Here is a 17,858-nt window from a genome sequence, read left to right on the forward strand (position 1 = left end):
GAACACAACGGAATTAAATTAGAAACCAATAACAAAAAGGTATCTAGGCCGGGCATGGTGGCTCACACCTGTAATCCCACCACTTTGGGAGGCCAGAGTGGATGGATCACCTGGGGAGTTCGACACCGGCCTGACCAACATCGTAAAACCTCATCTCTACTAAAAATACAAAATTAGTCAGGCACGGTGGTGCATGCCTGTAATCCCAGATACTTGGGAGGCTGAAGCAGAAGAATCGCTTGAACCCGGGAGGTGGAGGTTGCAGTGAGCCAAGATTGCGGCATTGCACTCCAGCCTGGGTGACGAGCGAAACTCCATCTCAAAAAAAAAATAATAACTAGAAAATTCCCAAATATTTAGAAATTACATAACAAACTTCTAAATAACCCATGAATCGAGGAAGAATTAAAGAGAAATCAGAAAATATTAAACTAAATGAAAATGTAAACATAATATATCCAAATTTGTAGGCTGTTGCTAAAGCAACACTTGGAGGAAAATTTATAGCATTAAACATTTATATTAGAAAAGATGTTCAAATCAACTCCTTTTATTAAATCTAACCTAACATCTCATTTTCACCCAAGGAGCTTCTTCTTTACCTCTTAGCATTGTTCCTCATTCTCTGCCCCAATCCATGTTTTCACACTCTGCCTCTCTGAATTTTACAATCTATCTCATGCCCATCTCATGTGAGAAAACTGTTTTCATTCCCGTTCTCTAAATTCAGAGTATTTTTTTTTTCAGAAGCACTCACTGGGTTCTTATGGTCTTGTATTTTTATTCTTTTAGCATTATGTGGCATGACTACTAAGCTAAACTATAAAACTTCTTGAGAGCATGAACCATCTCTTTCATTCTTTGTAACCCTTCTGTAACTCAGCACAATATTTCAATACATTTTGGTTGATTCATTGGTTGAAGTACTAGAGTATAACTTTTATTTCTATTTGGCACTAAAGCATGACATATGATTGAGAGGTGTCTTACTATTATCTAGTTTCTGATATTTCTGACGCCAAAAAATACTCCTTCCATTAAAAATAATAGTGTCTTCACATTGGAATTCCTCAAGTTCTAAGTCTCATTCTCTATGCTGTATGAAATTCCATCCCGTCTCATGGCATCATATGGTATGTATAGACTGATGACATCCAAATTTCAACTTCTATTTAAAACACCTCCTCTGAGCTCCAGGATTGACAACTCCAAATGTATGTCTAATAGGTTTCTCAAACTTAACATAGCCAAAAGTGAATTCCTGATTTCTCTTCACTCCCACCTCTGTCCCTAAATCTGTTTTTCTCCTAGGCTTTCCCATCTTATTTAAAAGCACTAGCATTTTCTTTAATAGCACTATGTAATTCCCTCAGTTGCTCAGGCCAAAACCAGGAAGGCTATCTTAATTATTTTTTTTCCTGTTTCTCTCACCCACTACATCCAATAAATCACTAAATCCTGATGATTCTACCTCCAAAAAATATCCTGCATATATCCATTTCCCTTAAAATCTAAACAGGTAGTAGAGAGTTGTGGTTAAGAGCATGGACTCTACACCTAGGCTTGCTTTAATTCAAATCCCAGCTTCCCAACTTACTAGTAGTGGACAAGTTCCTTAACCTCCTTATGCCTCGGTTTCATCATTTGTAAAGAGAGGATAATAAAAATACCTACTTCATACGGTTGTTGTTGAGGGTTAAATGAGTTAATAGAATGTAAAAAAAGACTGCCTGGCATATATTACATACTATATAAATGTTGACTACTATTTTTATTATTATCAATACTACTATCATCCTAATATAAGCCCTTATCATTTTTTGCCCAAGCTATATCTCTCTGATTGCACATTCATGCTTTCATTTTGCCTCTCTTCAGTTTTATTTTTAAAAATCATCAAGTCACTCTCCGGCTTTAACACTTCAAAGACTCCCCACCACACTAAGGATGCAGACCAAGTCTCTCTCTTGGCTCAAAAGGAGTCTTAACAAACTCTTTCCCCCTACTTCCCAGCCAAGCAATCTGCTATTTAGAGACTGCTGGCTAATAAGCATCACTCCCCACACACTTACACTCCAGAAACAGCTACATCAAATAGCATCTCACACAATAATTTAATCACAATAGCTTCATATTTATTTAATCAAGATTATACCTGGTTGAGTTCAGCCTCAAGGAAGAGAAGCTTGGTGGAGGGAAAGTGAAAAATGGGGGCCTTTGTAAAGGGGGGGTGGGGTGGAGTGTCAACAAAATCAGAAAGAGGAAATGAAAGAAAGGGAGAGACGCAGGAGGCCTTTGCCTGCTTTGCAATTTTACGTAGTGTACTGGGAACAACAGATTGGATGCTATGAATCATTTAGGCAGCCTTTGTTTGTTGTTGTTGTTGGTTTGTTTTTGTTTTTGTTTTTTTTTTTTTTTTTGAGACAGGGTCTCACTCTGTCACCCAGGCTGGAGTGCAGTGGCTCAATCTCGGCTCACCGCAGCCTCAACTTTTTGGGCTCAGGTGATCCTCCCACCTCAGCCTCCCAAGTAGCTGGGACTGCTTGGCTAATTTTTTTGGAGAGACCGGGTTTTGCCATGTTGCCCAGGATGGATTCCAACTCCTGGACTCAAGCGATCCACCCAACTTGGCCTCCCAGAGTGCTGGGATTACAGGCGTGAGCCACTGTACTCAGTCTGCCTTTGGTTCTTACGCTGATCAATAATGCGGAGTTTCTACAGTTGTTTCGAAAACTTCAGATCTTAACCTAACCTAGTTCAGCACAAGTTCCCCCTTGACCAGGATGTAGAGAACAGAGAAAAGAAAAAGTAGAAAAAGGAAGACATTCTATGTCAAACACTGGTGACCCTCCCACTCTGTAGTCTTCCTCCCATCATTACTATAAGAAGATTGAAGGAAATTTAACTATTGTTGGGCATATGGAGAATTCTTAAAATTCAATAAGAAAACAACCTGCTTTAAAAATGGGCAAAAACTAAGCAGCATCTCACCAACGAAGATATACAGATGACAAAGAACCATATGAAAAGAAAGTCCATATCATGTTATCAGTGAAATGCTAATTAAGACAAAAGTGAGATAGTACTACACACCTGTTAAAACAGCCAACATACAAAGCACTGAGAACATCAAAACCCAGTGAGGATGTGGAACAACAAGAACTCCCATTCATTGTTGGTGAGAATGCAAAATGATACAGCTACTTTGGAAGATAGTTTGGCAGTTTCTTACAAAACGAAACATACTCTTACCATACAATTCAGCACTTCTTTGTATTTATTCAAATGAATTAAAAATGTATGTCCATATAAAAACCTGCACACAAATGTTTATAGCAGTTTTACTCATAATTGCCAAAACTCAGAGGTAACTAAAATGCCCTTCAGTAGGTGAATGGATAAACTATGGTATATCCAGAAAATGAAATATTATTCATCACTAGAAACAAATGAGCTATCAAGCCACGGAAAGACATGGAAGAAACTTGAAAGCATATTACTAAGTGAAAGAAGCCAATCTGAAAAGGCTGTATGATTCTAAATATGTGACATCCTAGGAAAGGCAAAACTATAGAGACAGCAAAAAGATCACTGGTTACCATGGGTTGGGGGGAATAAGGAATGAACAGGAAGAGAACAGAAGATTTTTAGGGCAGTGAAACTATCTTGGAATGATACTACTATGGATACATATGTACATATATACAAATGTAGGCTATGTAGATATGTATCCTATATTTAACAAAACCCATAGAATGTATAACACCAAGAGTGGCCCCTAATATAATCTATGGACTTTGGGTGATAGTGTGCCAAAATAGGTTCACTGATTGTAACAAATGTACCATTCTGGTGTGGGATGTTGACAGCCACAGAAAATGTGTTTGGGGACAGTGGGTTTATGGGTACTCTGTATTTTCTACTCAATTTTCCTGTGAACCTAAAACCGCTCTAAAAATATATTTTTTTAATTTAAAAAATCTAATGAGAACCAAAAAATTAGTGTTTGACATGGACAAGTCAAAAATGTTATTTGACAGGGTCTTACTGGGTAAATAATAAACAATGATTAACTGGAATAAACAATTGCCTGAGACTGTCAAAATAAAATACTACTACCTTGGAAGTCTCATATGTTGCTGATGGGAATGTAAAATGGTACAGGCACTATGGAAAATAGTTTAGTGGTTCATTAAAAAGTTAAACATGTAATTACAATATGACCCAGCAATTTTCCTCCTAGGTATATACCTCAAAGAATTAAAAACAGATGTTCAAACAAAAACTGTAATTCAATGTTCATAGCAATTCATAATCCCAAAAGGTAGAAACAACCCAAATGTCCATCAGCTGATGAATAAATAAAATGAAATGTTATTCAGCCATCAAAAGGAAGGAAATGCTGCTATATACTATAATGCAGATGAACCTCAAAAACATTCTGAGTGAAAACAGCTAGACAAAAAGGACACATAAGAAATATGAAACATTCAAAATACATACATCCATAGGGACAGAAAGAAGGTTAGTATTGCTAAGACCTGGAGGAGGGAGAAATGTGGAGTGACTGCTTATGGGTATAGGGTTTCCTTTTTGGGTGATGAAAATGTTCTGGAACTAGATAGAGTTAACGGTTGCACAACATTATGAAGTACTAAATGACACTAAATTATACACTTTAAAATGGTGTATTTTTACCATTAAAAAAGGAGTGGACTAAGAAAAATACCTTGATTTTTTCACTTTCTTTTCTCACTCGCTTTGCATTTTCAATAATGTAAACAGTGCTTTTGTTGACTTCATTGTCAGCTCTGTGTCTCAGCCAATCCTCATATCCCTGAAAGATAAAAATAACTATATAATTGAGTTCAAATAATGAAATAAAGCTGTTAATAAATTTCTATATCCTCCCATGAGTCAACACCGAATATTTATAATTATAGCATTAATTTAAACTCAGAATGCTAAAGAGACAATGCTACACATTTTAATAGCAAATCTGAGACACACTTTGAAAATACTCCTTAGATAAATAGCTTTATTGTGTTAAAAGTTTTCTCCACTCTTTAAATATTAATGAAAACACAAGCACTGGAGACTTAATATCTTCATGTGTGAAAGGCTATGATTTATTTTAACTGTACTCTTATTTGAGTTAATGTTAATTCTATTCTCTCTACTTTTTAATTTGAAAAAAGATTGTCCTGGGTTTGTATTTTCTTATAGCCATAATCACTTACATATAATCTTTTGTACATACTGTAATAGACTGTTCGAGTAATCATCTCCAAGGGAATATTTTAATTATTTCTCACCCACAGAGAATAGAAAAGGCAAGCTAGGATTGTTTTGGCAGAGAAGCTATGATAAGTTTTAGAGATCAACAGCTAAACTTTTCAACTGACTTGGTGATAAAAGAAAATATAAATTGGTATTCATCGTTTCCAGTTAAAAGTAATCAGAGAAAGATCTAATGGCTCCTTTTACTTTGGACTTTTCATCTAAAGTAGATTTAAGCCAAAAGATCTAAAGGATGTTCATGAATGTTTGAGCATGACCTCCTCTCCTTTTTTATATACCTTTGTCTTTTTTTCATTGTAATAATGTCTGTACCTTTTCAAATACAACTGTTTGAAAAGTCTCTTCATCACCTCCCCCCCACTTTTTCCCCTCAGGTACTATATCCATTCTTCTTCTGTCCTCTTTATGACAATGCTAAGCTATCACTTTATAGAGTACATTTTGTGATGCTGGTGAAGAAATAAAGGTCCTAACATGAACCAGTATTGGGAGTAGAATGAATCAGTAAAAAAGCCTTTGAAAACCACACATGCTATTCTTGGAACCAGCAATTTTATGATGTTAAAGAAAATAATCCTATCAGTCTAAGGAAAAGAACATTCCAAAAGTCTTTATTTTGCAACTGAACACTTGATAAAATATTCTTATAGTTCCTGGTAGGCAAGATATAAGACCAGATAACCCCAAGAGGAAAGGTAATCTTGTTCTCAATAATGCTAAGAAGACCTCTGTTTTGCAAGCTTCTTTGGTATCCTTTTTAAAAGTACTTTGTTAAGTATCATCTAAACATATGTTTGTAAATAGTCAGACGCTGTGGACTGACACAAAACATGATTAACGTTGTTAACCTACCCTTTCACCTCCAATTTCCTGTTTCCATTTTCATCTGGAATTTTTCAAACATACTAGCATACAAAATGTTCAAAATACTTAAAGACATCCATATCACAATCTGTGGCAGTCTATCAGCTCTGACAAAAAACAGGAAACGCCCCCTCTACCTACTACCCCCCGTGAAGCAGTAGAAGGAAAAAACAAGAAAATTAAAGTATTCTTCCCTTGAGTTCTCGCTACAGGCATAAAGAATTTTTAAAAATCCACAAAAATGGGAGTTTTTCACACAGACATACCACACTGAAACAATTAATATGCATTAAAAATCTACCTCCTATTTCCTGACTGGGCTGTACCTTTTACCTGCTCTTTTACATTTACACCCACATACACAGATACTGAAGAGGAAACAAGGAAATACATTAAGGATGTGACTATTATTTTAATAGGTTTTCAAGAGGAACCAAATATAAAATAAATCCATAAAGGATACTACCCACTGTATATAAATATGAAAAAGAGCCTTTGACAATGAAATTCCAACAAGCCTGGACTGAAATGCAGGTGCAAATGTAAATAAGAAATTTACCTGCTTGATGGCTGTAACAGTTATAACAAAGAAAAGTGGAAGTCCACTGGTAACTGGGCTAGTTGGTGTGTCTACTGTGACCTGGGTAAATAAAATTAAATTGAAAGTAAAATGAAAATTTGTCATTAACTCATATGCAGCACCTACATGCTGCAAACATTTCAAACAGAAACATAGACAAAACACATTCCAGTAGTAGGGTAAGTATCAATTTTCATTAAAACGAAAGCAAACTACATGGCAGTTAGTTTAAGAAATAGTCCTAAATTCAGGCATAGTTTTTATCCCAGCTTGGATTAACCCCTTTATTGAAATATATCCATTCACTTACCACCTATTTGCTGAGCACCATTCTGTCAGCGCTTGTGCTATTATCAGCCAAGCTCTAGAGATACTGCTTTAAACAAGATGGAGACAAGTCCCTGCCTTCATGTAGCTGGCAGCTTACAAGAAAAATCAGACAGTAAAACAAGTGTGTAGATGCTGAGGTCTGAAGGGTAAATAGGAGTTAACTAGACGAAAGGTAGTTTTCTAGGCACAGTGAACAGTATATGCAGGTCTCTAGGAAATAAAGGAAGCCAGTGGCAAGAGGGAGTGTGGTGTGAGATGGGGCTGGAGAGGGAGGCAGGAGCCAGACTGTGCAGGGCCCTCTAGGCCAAAGTAAGCTGTTCATTCTTTATCCCACAAATAGCAGGAAATCCTTGAAAGTTTTAAGCAAGGAAAGGTCACATGAACAGAACTGCATTTTGAAAAGATCATTCTCACTGCTCTGTGGAAGATGAATTAGAAGGGAACAAGAGTGAAGGCAAGGAGTCTATTTAGGAGGCTATTGCTGTAATCTAGGTGAAAGATGATGGCTTGGACTAGAGTGTTAGCGGGAGGCACGGAAAGAAGTTCTATAAATATTTAGGAGGCAAAAATGCCAAGAGTTAGATATAAGTGCTTATTAAAGACGTCTTCCAAGTATCGGGTTAGCATGTCTAGGTGAATGTTGTCATCATTCACTGAGACAGGAAATGCTGAAAGAGAAGTAGATTTAAGGGAGGATGATTTTGAGTTCAATGTGCCCTCCCAACTCGTTGACTCTCATCTCCAACCCTCAACAAGGCCTGCCTCTGCCATACACCCTGTGTTGTAGATACAATATATACTTCCATGTATGCAAGGCTTCTACATGGCTCTGTGACTTCAGGCAATCTCTTCCCTATCCCTGAAATACCAGTTCAGCATTCTCCACCAAGTAAATCCTTCTAATCCTTAAAGGCTCTGTTCAGATAGCATCTATTCTCTGAAGCCTTCTCAAATTCCTCTTGGGTAAAAAAAAATGATAACTTACACTGTATACCCAAAGCATTCTGTTAATGCTTCTTGAATGGCTTTACTACATTAAGTGAATACATGACTGTTATGTGACTGGTCTTCTCAGCTATAGCATAAATTCCTTAAGAGTAGAAAAGCCATATCTTGATCTTCATTGTACCTGCTACCATTTTTGTTGTCTGTCCTACTGCACAGCACATAGTAGGTGGATGAGTGGTATACATTTGCTGAACTGAAATGAAATGCACTGCCCACCAAGTAGAATGATTCTTTCAAGCAGAATCCTCTAGGTAGTTTATTCTATATCTGTAAGACCATGGATCCAGAGGAGCTCCTTTTCAAATCTTCCATCATTCAGGATTAAAATAGGCTCTTGCCCATATTATACCACAGACTGATTTTAAGTAGCAAGGCTAAATTCAATTACAGTACCATTTACTCAAAGCTTCAAAGTGAGTAAACAGAAGCACTTAACATCAACAGCGCATTTGAGCAATTTCAATGGGATTTTTCTGCTTCATTTAAAAAATGAAATGAGAAAAAAAGTACCTATAATGTAGTAAAATTTTCAGGGGTAATTACGGCGAGGAAAAGATTTTAATAGCTTACAGATTTAAAGATGGAAGATACAATTTAAACTGTCTAAAATTTTAAAACACAAAACAGTAGAAAGAATACAGAGAAGCAGATTGATCTAACTAGGCTCTCACCCTTAAAGTGAGTAAATGAATGAGAGAGAACAGGAAGATGAGTGAGAAGTTTCCTATTAGGCTGAAACTGGTATGTAACAAAATAAAACTATTAGTTTGAACTATTTTCAGTTTTGATATATTCCATTTCATTTAATGGTACACAATACACATCATCCTAGGATGAGCAAAGATATGATATCCATGAAAATTTCAAAGAAAGTAACAATGAAACAAAATCTCAACAGGTTTTCTAATAAAAACAACTTTAGAAATTTATAAAATGATAATCTTTAAATGTTATGTTTCTACTTTAAGAAGTCATATTATAATAAGCTCTGGAAATGTCTTTTTTTAATTACATGGCATTTTAAGGTTAGAAATAGATTGAAAATGTGTTTAAGCAATCAAGTTTCTAAAAGTTAAGTGGCTGTTTAAGGAGCTCTTACCTGTACAAGGAAAATTATGAGAAAATAAAAATTTGCAATTCTTCTAAACTGCTCAAACAGATTCTTTGGGAGAAAATTCCAAAGTGTATACTGTAAGGGAGGAAGAAAAAAGAACACTGTTATGAAGAAAACTTGAAAAATCTTAAGAGTAATGACTGATTATGGGTCCACATTATCATACAAAGTGATATTTAGTATGTCCAACACTTTGAAACCCAAATCTCACACATATACATAAGCATATATTTAGAGGCATAGTATATGAAAACCTTTTTCAGAAATGAAGCTTTCATTCTACGCATTACAATAACCATCTAGTCTCATACCTTTGCTTTCTCTGACCCAATCTAAATTAGGTTCCTTGTTATGTGTTCTCATGTCATCCTATATATACTTACTTGATAATACTCATTATAGTGAGTTATATATGTGTACATTTTAAATTAAAGTTTCTCCCTCGATAAGCAAAGAGTTCTATAGGAGGAGGTTGTTCACCTGTATTGTTTACAATTTTCCCAACACTCAACACAGTGCCTGGTACAAGGCAGACAATAAATTATTTGGATGGCCAAGCACAGTGGTTCACACCTGTAATCCCAGCATTTTGGGAGGCCAAGGCAGGCACATCACCTGAAGTCAGGAGTTCGAGACCAGCCTGGCCAACAGGGCGAAACCCTGTCTCTACTAAAAATACAAAAATTAGCCAGGTGTGGTGGCACACACTGTAATCCCAGCTACTCGGGCGGCTGAGACAGGAGAATCACTTAAACCTGGAAGGCAGCGGTTGCAGTCAGCCGAGATCTCGCTACTGCACTCCAGCCTAGGCAACAGAGCGAGAATGAGACTCCGTCATCAAAAAAAAAAAAAAAAAAAAAAAAAAAGCCTGGGCAACATAGTCAAACCCCATCTCTACTAAAAATACAGAACTTAGCTGGACATGGTGGTGCACGCCTGTAGTCCCAGCTACTTGAGAGGCTGAGGCACAAGAATCGCTTGAACCCAGGAGGCGGAGGCTGCAGTGAGCTGAGATGGTGCCACTGCACTCCAGCCTGGGCGACAAAGCGAGACCCTGCCTCAAAAAATAAATAAATAATAAAATAAATAAACAAATAAATTATTTGGAGGAATGAATGAACACATTAATTTCTGGCTCAGCTAACCTCTGGAGTCTTGATGATCATAACAGATACTCCTATGAGTCACTCTGTCCCTATGAGTACCTCCAATTTCCATGACAGCTGGGAAGGTGTATACACAACCCTGGGCCATGGAGGGCTTTCATTTTAATCAATAACATACCACTCTGGGCCACGCTTTGGTAATTGGTAAAAGTTTCATGCTAAATTGCACATGGTCAGAAGACTAGAACTCTTAGGCCAACTGTCAACCGCAGAAATCTTAGGCCAACTGTCAATCGTACTTTGTCCCTGATACCTTAAGCTCAAGGACTGAATCATTTAAAAGTGACCAAAAAACATTGAATTTTTCAGATGACCTAGTAAGACCAGAAACTAGAAAGAAAGAAATGTTTCTTAACCTAAAAAGCTAAATTTACATTTGAGAGTTCTGCGGTTGACAGTTGGCCTGAGAGTTCTCGTCTTCTGACCATGTGCAATTTAGCATGAAATTTTTACCAATTACCAATTACCAAAGCCCACCCCAATTATCTGTATAATATGTGAGAACATATCCTTTAATAAGAGGTGACTGAAAAGCCAAGTTGTACAGCACGACATAATATATGGGAATTTACTAACCTTTCAGTTTAAAAAGGCTTATGGGCTCAAAATTTAGGGAATCCTCAGGGAAGAAACACAAAAGGAGGCAAGTACATTCAGTAGAACAGCTGCATTACAACCAATAACCAACTTAGAAAAGGTTCTACCCTGGAGTCCAAGAAGTGCCTTAGGGAAGATAATTTTAAAATAAATGCAGAATTGTGCATGGATGTGCATCACTTGAGAGAAGAAGGTCCACACTTTTTATGAGATTCGCAGGGTAGCTTGTGACCAAAAATAGAAGCCACTCAAAACCACTGATCCAGTCACCTTGAAGCTGACATAGGTCAGACCAGCATTTTGAACTGTCCCAATTATTTAAAATCAACTTTCTAAAACAATAAGCTAAACTCCAACAACAGGCTAATGGCTGAGCTTCTGGTATGTTACCCTTCTGTTCCCAAATTAAAGAGTTTTTAATTAATCAAATAAGCATTACAGAGTCATCTGTGAAAGGTGATATAAACACATCAAAAGGGAATACTTTTGTTGTTGTCGTTTTTAAGTCCCAACTGTTAGTTAACCACTGTTTTATTAAATGAACTGCTTCCTTGAGGAATTCTGATTATTCCCTTCATAGGAAATGACTGCCCTCTTCTCTCCTTCATCAAGTCATGAGCTATTAAGAGATCAGGGAGCATGTCCTAAATCGCCTTATCACAGGTGCCTAGAACAATAGTTTAGCACACAGAAGGTATACAAGAAATCTTTATTAAAACTTATGCCCTAGCCATTTACTCCACTGGTTTAACTAAAAGGTAAACTTAGTTTCTAGCACATCTTTCTTAGTATAATACAAATGTAAGATTTTAATGCAGACCAAGAAAAGTCTACTTTTTAGAGTTTTATAACTAAAAGTGAAATTGAGTTATAGCCATATACATCAAGTTATTCAAATTAACTTGTTTATCTAAAAAGTAGACTCTCCAGCTTGGTCAGTTGCTACAAACCAAAAACAATGTTATCTCAAGCATGACCTCCATGGCAAAAAAAAAAAAAAAAAAGTTAATCACAAGAAGAAAATGTGTATAGCAGTTTTTTAGACACAATGATGAGAATTCAGTTTTTGTTACAAGTTAGTTCTTGCTTGGAGACGTCAGTAAATACTATTTATTTATTTATTTATTGAAATAGAGTCTCACACTGTCACCCAGGCTGGAGTGCAGTAGCGCCTTCCCAGCTCACTGCAGCCTCTGCCTCCCAGGCTCAAGCAATTCTCCCGCCTCAGCCTCCTGAGTAGCTGGGACTACAGGCACACACCACCATGCCTGGCTAATTTTTGTTGTGTATGTGTGTGTGTTGTTGTTGTTTTTTTTTTGGAGACAGAGTCTCACTCTGTCACCCAAGCTAGAGTGCAGTGGTGTGATCTCAGCTCACTGCAACCTCCACCTCCCAGGTTCAAGTGATTCTCCTGCCTCAGCCTCCCAAGTAGCTGGAATTACAGGCGCACGCCACCACACCCAGCTAATTTTTATATTTTTAGTAGAGACAGGGTTTCACCATGTTGGTCAGGCTGGTCTTCAACTCCTAAGCTCAGGCAATCTGCCCGTCTCGGCCTCCCAAAGTGCTGGGATTACAGGCGTGAGCCACCGCGCCCGGCCAATTTTTGTATTTTTTGTAGATACGGGGTCTCCCTTTGAACCATCTCCGAGGCTGGTTTCAAACTTCACCTGCCTCAGCCTCCCGAAGTGCTGGCATTACAGGTGTGAGCCACTGCACCGGGCCTCTTTTATACTATCTTTAAGTGCAACTATAAACTTAAAAAGCAGCCCAGACATTTAGAACATGTTTAAAACTATTTATACAGAAAACGCCAGCTTTGGGCTGGGCATGACGGCTCACACCTGTAATCCCAGCACTTTGGGAGGCTGAGGTGGGTGGATCACCTGCGGTCAGGAGTTCGAGACCAGCCTGGGCAACATGGCGAAACCTCGTCTCTGTTAAAAATACAAAAAATTAGCCAGGCGGACGCCTGTAATCCCAGCTACTTGGGAGGCTGAGGCAGGAGAATCGCTTGAACCCATGAGGCGGAGGTTGCATCGAGCTGAAATCGCACGCCACTGCATTCCAGCCTGGGCGACAGGGACTCTGTCTCAAAAACAAATAAACAAAAAACGCCAGCTTTCCCGGTACATACAGTGCATTTTATATATGCTTTGTAGTGGATTAAATAACCTGTACATAAGTGTGGCCACTAAAGATGAAATTATGTGAAAAAGTTGTGGGTCACTGCCTCAAATATGTATCATCTAATTTAATTTGAAACCAAAACTTTATAAACTTACTAAGCAAATTTCCCAAAGGAGGAAAGTTGAAGAGAATCTCAGCTTTGAGAGTCAATTATTTAAGCAAAAGGAGGCTTTAGAACTTTACTTGTTTTTACCAGTACTGTTTTACCCAAGATTTCCAATTTATCATTAAAAATGCTGATGATTTAGCATTAAAAATGCAGATGAGGAACTTAAGACTCCAAATAACTTTTAATGTGTCTGAATAGCAGTAAAAAAGAAAGAGAAAAAGGTAAAAATAAAGTAGTAGATATTTAAAGTAATAATAAAGTTAGCAGTCACCTGCTCAAAGAAAACTTAGGAAAAACTCTTCTGGACATTAGCCTAGGCAAATAACTGATGACGAAGACAAAAAAGCAAATGCCCAAAAACCAAAAATAAACAAATGGGACTTAAATTAAAAAGCTGCACAGCAAAAGAAATAATCAACAGAGTAAACAGACAATCTATAAAATGGGAGAAAATATTTGCAAATTATGATTCCGGCAAAGGACTAATATCCAGAATCTATAAGGAACTCAAACAGTAAGAAAAAAAAAAAATCAACTCCATTAAAAGCTGGGCAAAGGGCGGGGTGCAGTGACTCACTTCTGTAATCCCAGCACTTTCGGAGGCTGGGGCAGGGGGATTACTTGACGCCAGGAGTTTATGACCAGCCTGGCCAATATGGTGAAACCCCGTCTCTACTAAAAATACCAAAAAAAAAAAAATTAATTAATTTTTTTTAAAAATCTTAAAAATTTTTAAAGGAAAAAAACACACAACAGATAAACATGATGGAAACTAAAGATCCTAAAATTCATAGCAGAGTACAATCAATGCTCCTTTTGCTGAAGAAGGGAATTTCCAAGTTTTGCACCAGCTACAAAATTCTGGTGATTTCCAAAATCCCTGCAGAGTACATTAAAGTTTGTGAGGCTGTAGAGGCCAAATTTTTCTGAAGGAAGTATTTGTGTTCCCAGGAGATAAAAAAACAAAAAGCATTAGGCCGGATGCAGTGGCTCACGCCTGTAATCCCAGCACTTTGGGAGGCCAAGGCAGGCGGATCACGAGACCATCCTTGGCTAACCCGGTGAAACCCTGTCTCTACTAAAAATACAAAAAATTAGCCAGGCGTGGTGGCGGGCGCCTGTAGTCCCAGCTACTTGGGAGGCTAAGGCAGGAGAATGGCGTGAACCCGGGAGGCGGGGCTTGCAGTGAACCAAGATCTCGCCTCTGAACTCCAGCCTGGGTGACAAAGTGAGACTCCGTCTCAAAAAAAAAAAAAAAAGCATTAATTTTATTAGCAAATAAAATTTAAAGTAGGTCAAAATGTTTGTCTTCAGTGTTCCCTGCCTTAACATTTATAATGTCACATTACTGGTAGTGTTTGTAAACAAAAGCAGCATCCAATTAAGATAATTATTTTTATGACTGAAGGGTGGAGAAAGAAAATCAACACTTGCTACAAAGTTGGAAGGCAGCTAACATATTCTATAAATAGTATATTTTGGAAAAATAATCTTTTAAAAAATCCTGGTATAAATACAAACAGGCAAGACAATGTGAGGAAGAAAACGTCAAACTATGAAATTGTTGGTCTTTTCGGAGTAGAGCTGAAGGCCTCCATTTAGGAGATAGTATCCCACCCATTCAAAACACATGAACCTGAGGAAATCAGTAGTACTACTCAGTATTGTAATAATAATCACAGAAACACAAATAACAATAGCAGCTACCGTTTGAGTTGTCGCCCCATGCCAAGCACAATGCAAGAGGAGAGAAAAAAAATGAGGAAGGAACCCAAACAGCACAATGATGTAAAGAGACCTCTTTATTCAGAGCAACTAGACCTTATAAAGTAGTTCTACTCCTGGTTTTATTACTAACTCTGCTTGGTGACCATGTGCCTGAATTTCTCTGGCCTTGGTTTCTCCATCTGTAAAGTCAGTGAGCTGAATAAGATAACCTCTTAAGACCATTTAGCTCTACAAGTCCACAATTCTGAATCAAAGGACTACTACAGACCATTTAATTGGATACCACAAGGTGAGTTGAAATTTCCAGTAAAAGAACTATTCACTATTTTAGGCACAAGTATGTAAACCTCTGGCTGAGAATAAAATTTCTGCCACTAGTGTGTAAGATTAAGAGGAAATAGACATTTTTATCCAGAATAAAATGTTCTATAGGCCTACATATCTGCTCATTAGGCAACAAAATTTTCACCTGTCCTGACCATATTTTACATGTTAATCTCCCAGCTAGACATGATCACTACTGTATCACCACCCAAACGAGAAATTAAATGCGTATTTGAAAACCAAAATGTCATATATTTTTAAGGAAAGGCATAATTTTGTTTCAGGTTCTAAGTGATTACAAGTGTACAGTGAACCAAACGTCACCAACTTTTATCTCTACCTTGCCAGGGCACATGAGGAAGTGAGGAAAATCTTCAAGATCTATTCCATTCTACAAGAGATGGCAGTAGGCCAACCTAGCACCTAACCTGGTCAGCCAGAGGTAAAGACTAGCTAAATAACACTTGCAGAATGATGACTACCGGGTATAGGAGCTATAAGAAGTGGTTTCACAGAGTATTAGCCCCATTTCACCAACGAGGACATTTAGAATCAGGGCGATTAATTTGGCCAAGGTGACACAACTAGTAAGTGGTTGGGCCAGGATTTAAATACAAACTTCCAGGCCAATGCTCTTAGTCCTACACTATGCTGAAGAAAGATGCATTCAAACGGTGACACAGCTGCAGTGACTTAACTCTTAACAGATCACAGGTGAAGCAGTGTACTGAGCAGCATGCACCCTTTGGGACATAGGACTGTATTAATACTTGAGAAGTGGGATGGGAGGTGGAGGGGTTGGCAGGGGAACTAGAAAGAAATGCAAATAAAGTCATTCCAGGACAGCTGTCTCCAAAAGAATGCAAATCTTTTATAAAAGAATTTGCATTCTTTTATATCCTAGTTCATCCATTCAAGGGTAATTCAGGAAGCTTTGCACAAGTAAGTAATTCATATTTTTAACAAACTTTACGGTTTAAAGTAATATGCATAATCAACAAGCACTGTGAATCATAATGGAAGGCAAGTGAATGATCTTTCACCTATAACAAGACAAAGTGATTTTTTAAATAAACTGTCTTTCAGAGGAATACTTACTATAGCTAGTATATGATCCGTGTATATGCAAATACATGTACACATACATAAATGCATCAGTTTCCTCAGAAGCATAAATTAGAATAAATGCATTATCTGATTCACTATATGAACATCTATTGAGTTAAAACAAAAACTTACCTTAGATGAGACTATTCTATTATCACAAAATCTTTGTGCAATGTAAGCTTCTGTTTCCGAAACTGGATGATTGCCAACAAACACTGTGCGTGTGCCAACTCGTTTCTCTTCTCCAGCACACTGACCAAGAGAAAAGGGAAAAAATTCAGTTTTTCATCACATTTGTCCACACTTCTACCAAGCCCATAATTCTTGTCTAAGCATGCTGGGCTATAATCTGGTGAGAAAGTAGTAGGGAGAGGAGAAAACCTTGTTAGGGAATTCAAAATCCATTAAGCTCTTACTTGCTGACATAGTAAAGATTAGTAAAAGTGCTGTTTGAACCAACTGTTCTGAGGTCAACAGTGCAATTCTAAAATGATTAAAGAATGTACCCTAGAGAAAAAATACTTTTACTGCCAATCATTTTTTTCATCCACAGCCCAAATGAATCTTAACCATAACCTTCACTAGCAACACACTAACTCACGAAAGAATAGACTGGGAATATTTCATTTATTATGCAACTACTGAGGACAACCCTTCAACTACCTTACTAGAGAACAGAAAGCATAATGCAGATTACTTCTAAACACAAAATAATTGTGTATAAGTGTAAAGGTCAGAAATACAATGGCTGCCTCTATTGAAGAAATGATCGACTTTTTCTAAAAAGAAACTATAATTATTTGGCTTTACAGGATAGTTTATTTTGCAATCTCTCAGAGCCTTATTGTTGTAAAGTTCCATTTCACACAATATATTTCTCATGCCCCTTTTACATTTTTATTAAGTAGACTCACTGAATCTAAAAGTTTCAAGATTGGGCTCTATTTTATCCCACCCTTTAATTTTGCTGAGGCCTCACTCTCTTTGCTTAAATCAGGATAATACCCTTTTCTTATATAAATTTGGGACAGTCTCCTTGTATGGTACTATATTACCATATCTGAGACTACCACATATTTAAGTCAAAGGATGTATGATAGAAACAAATATCCATTTATATATTCCCATTATTTTTTAGAAATATAATTCCCCAACCTAAAATGTTTTAATATATGTAGTCACAAAGATTTTCCTTCCTTTCAATGATCTATTTAAAGGTCAAAGGTATAAATCTCACCCTCAAAGTAATCATTTTAAGCAAGACTTAGAACTTGTAGTCTTCCAATTATCTACAATGTCTGAATGTACTCCAGTCTGAATTTGTGCATCTTATGTAGATGGTATGTGGAAAATTATTCCTTCGTTTAAAAATTAAAAATCACCCCAAAGTATACATAAAACCTCTTTGCCTTGCGTTTTCATTTAAGCTTATGATATTGC

At 37.2% G+C, this 17,858-nt stretch overlaps 1 protein-coding gene across 5 annotated transcripts in view; it reads right to left on the reverse strand.

Annotated features, from left to right (window-relative positions):
• Positions 1 to 17,858, reverse strand: part of ATP11C (ATPase phospholipid transporting 11C) — a 207,566-nt gene that overhangs the window by 85,269 nt on the left and 104,439 nt on the right. For all 5 annotated transcript variants that reach the window (XM_032757742.2, XM_058441669.1, XM_058441670.1 and 2 more), the window contains 4 exons: positions 16,551 to 16,670; positions 9,183 to 9,272; positions 6,725 to 6,805; positions 4,730 to 4,837 (listed from right to left, as the gene is read on the reverse strand). In XM_032757742.2, the coding sequence (XP_032613633.1) occupies positions 4,730 to 4,837; positions 6,725 to 6,805; positions 9,183 to 9,272; positions 16,551 to 16,670 (399 nt within the window). The remainder of the gene's footprint in view (positions 1 to 4,729; positions 4,838 to 6,724; positions 6,806 to 9,182; positions 9,273 to 16,550; positions 16,671 to 17,858) is intronic.

The sequence above is a fragment of the Hylobates moloch genome, unplaced genomic scaffold (assembly GCF_009828535.3).
Source record: "Hylobates moloch isolate HMO894 unplaced genomic scaffold, HMol_V3 SCAFFOLD_7, whole genome shotgun sequence".
Taxonomy (NCBI): Eukaryota; Metazoa; Chordata; class Mammalia; order Primates; family Hylobatidae; genus Hylobates; species Hylobates moloch.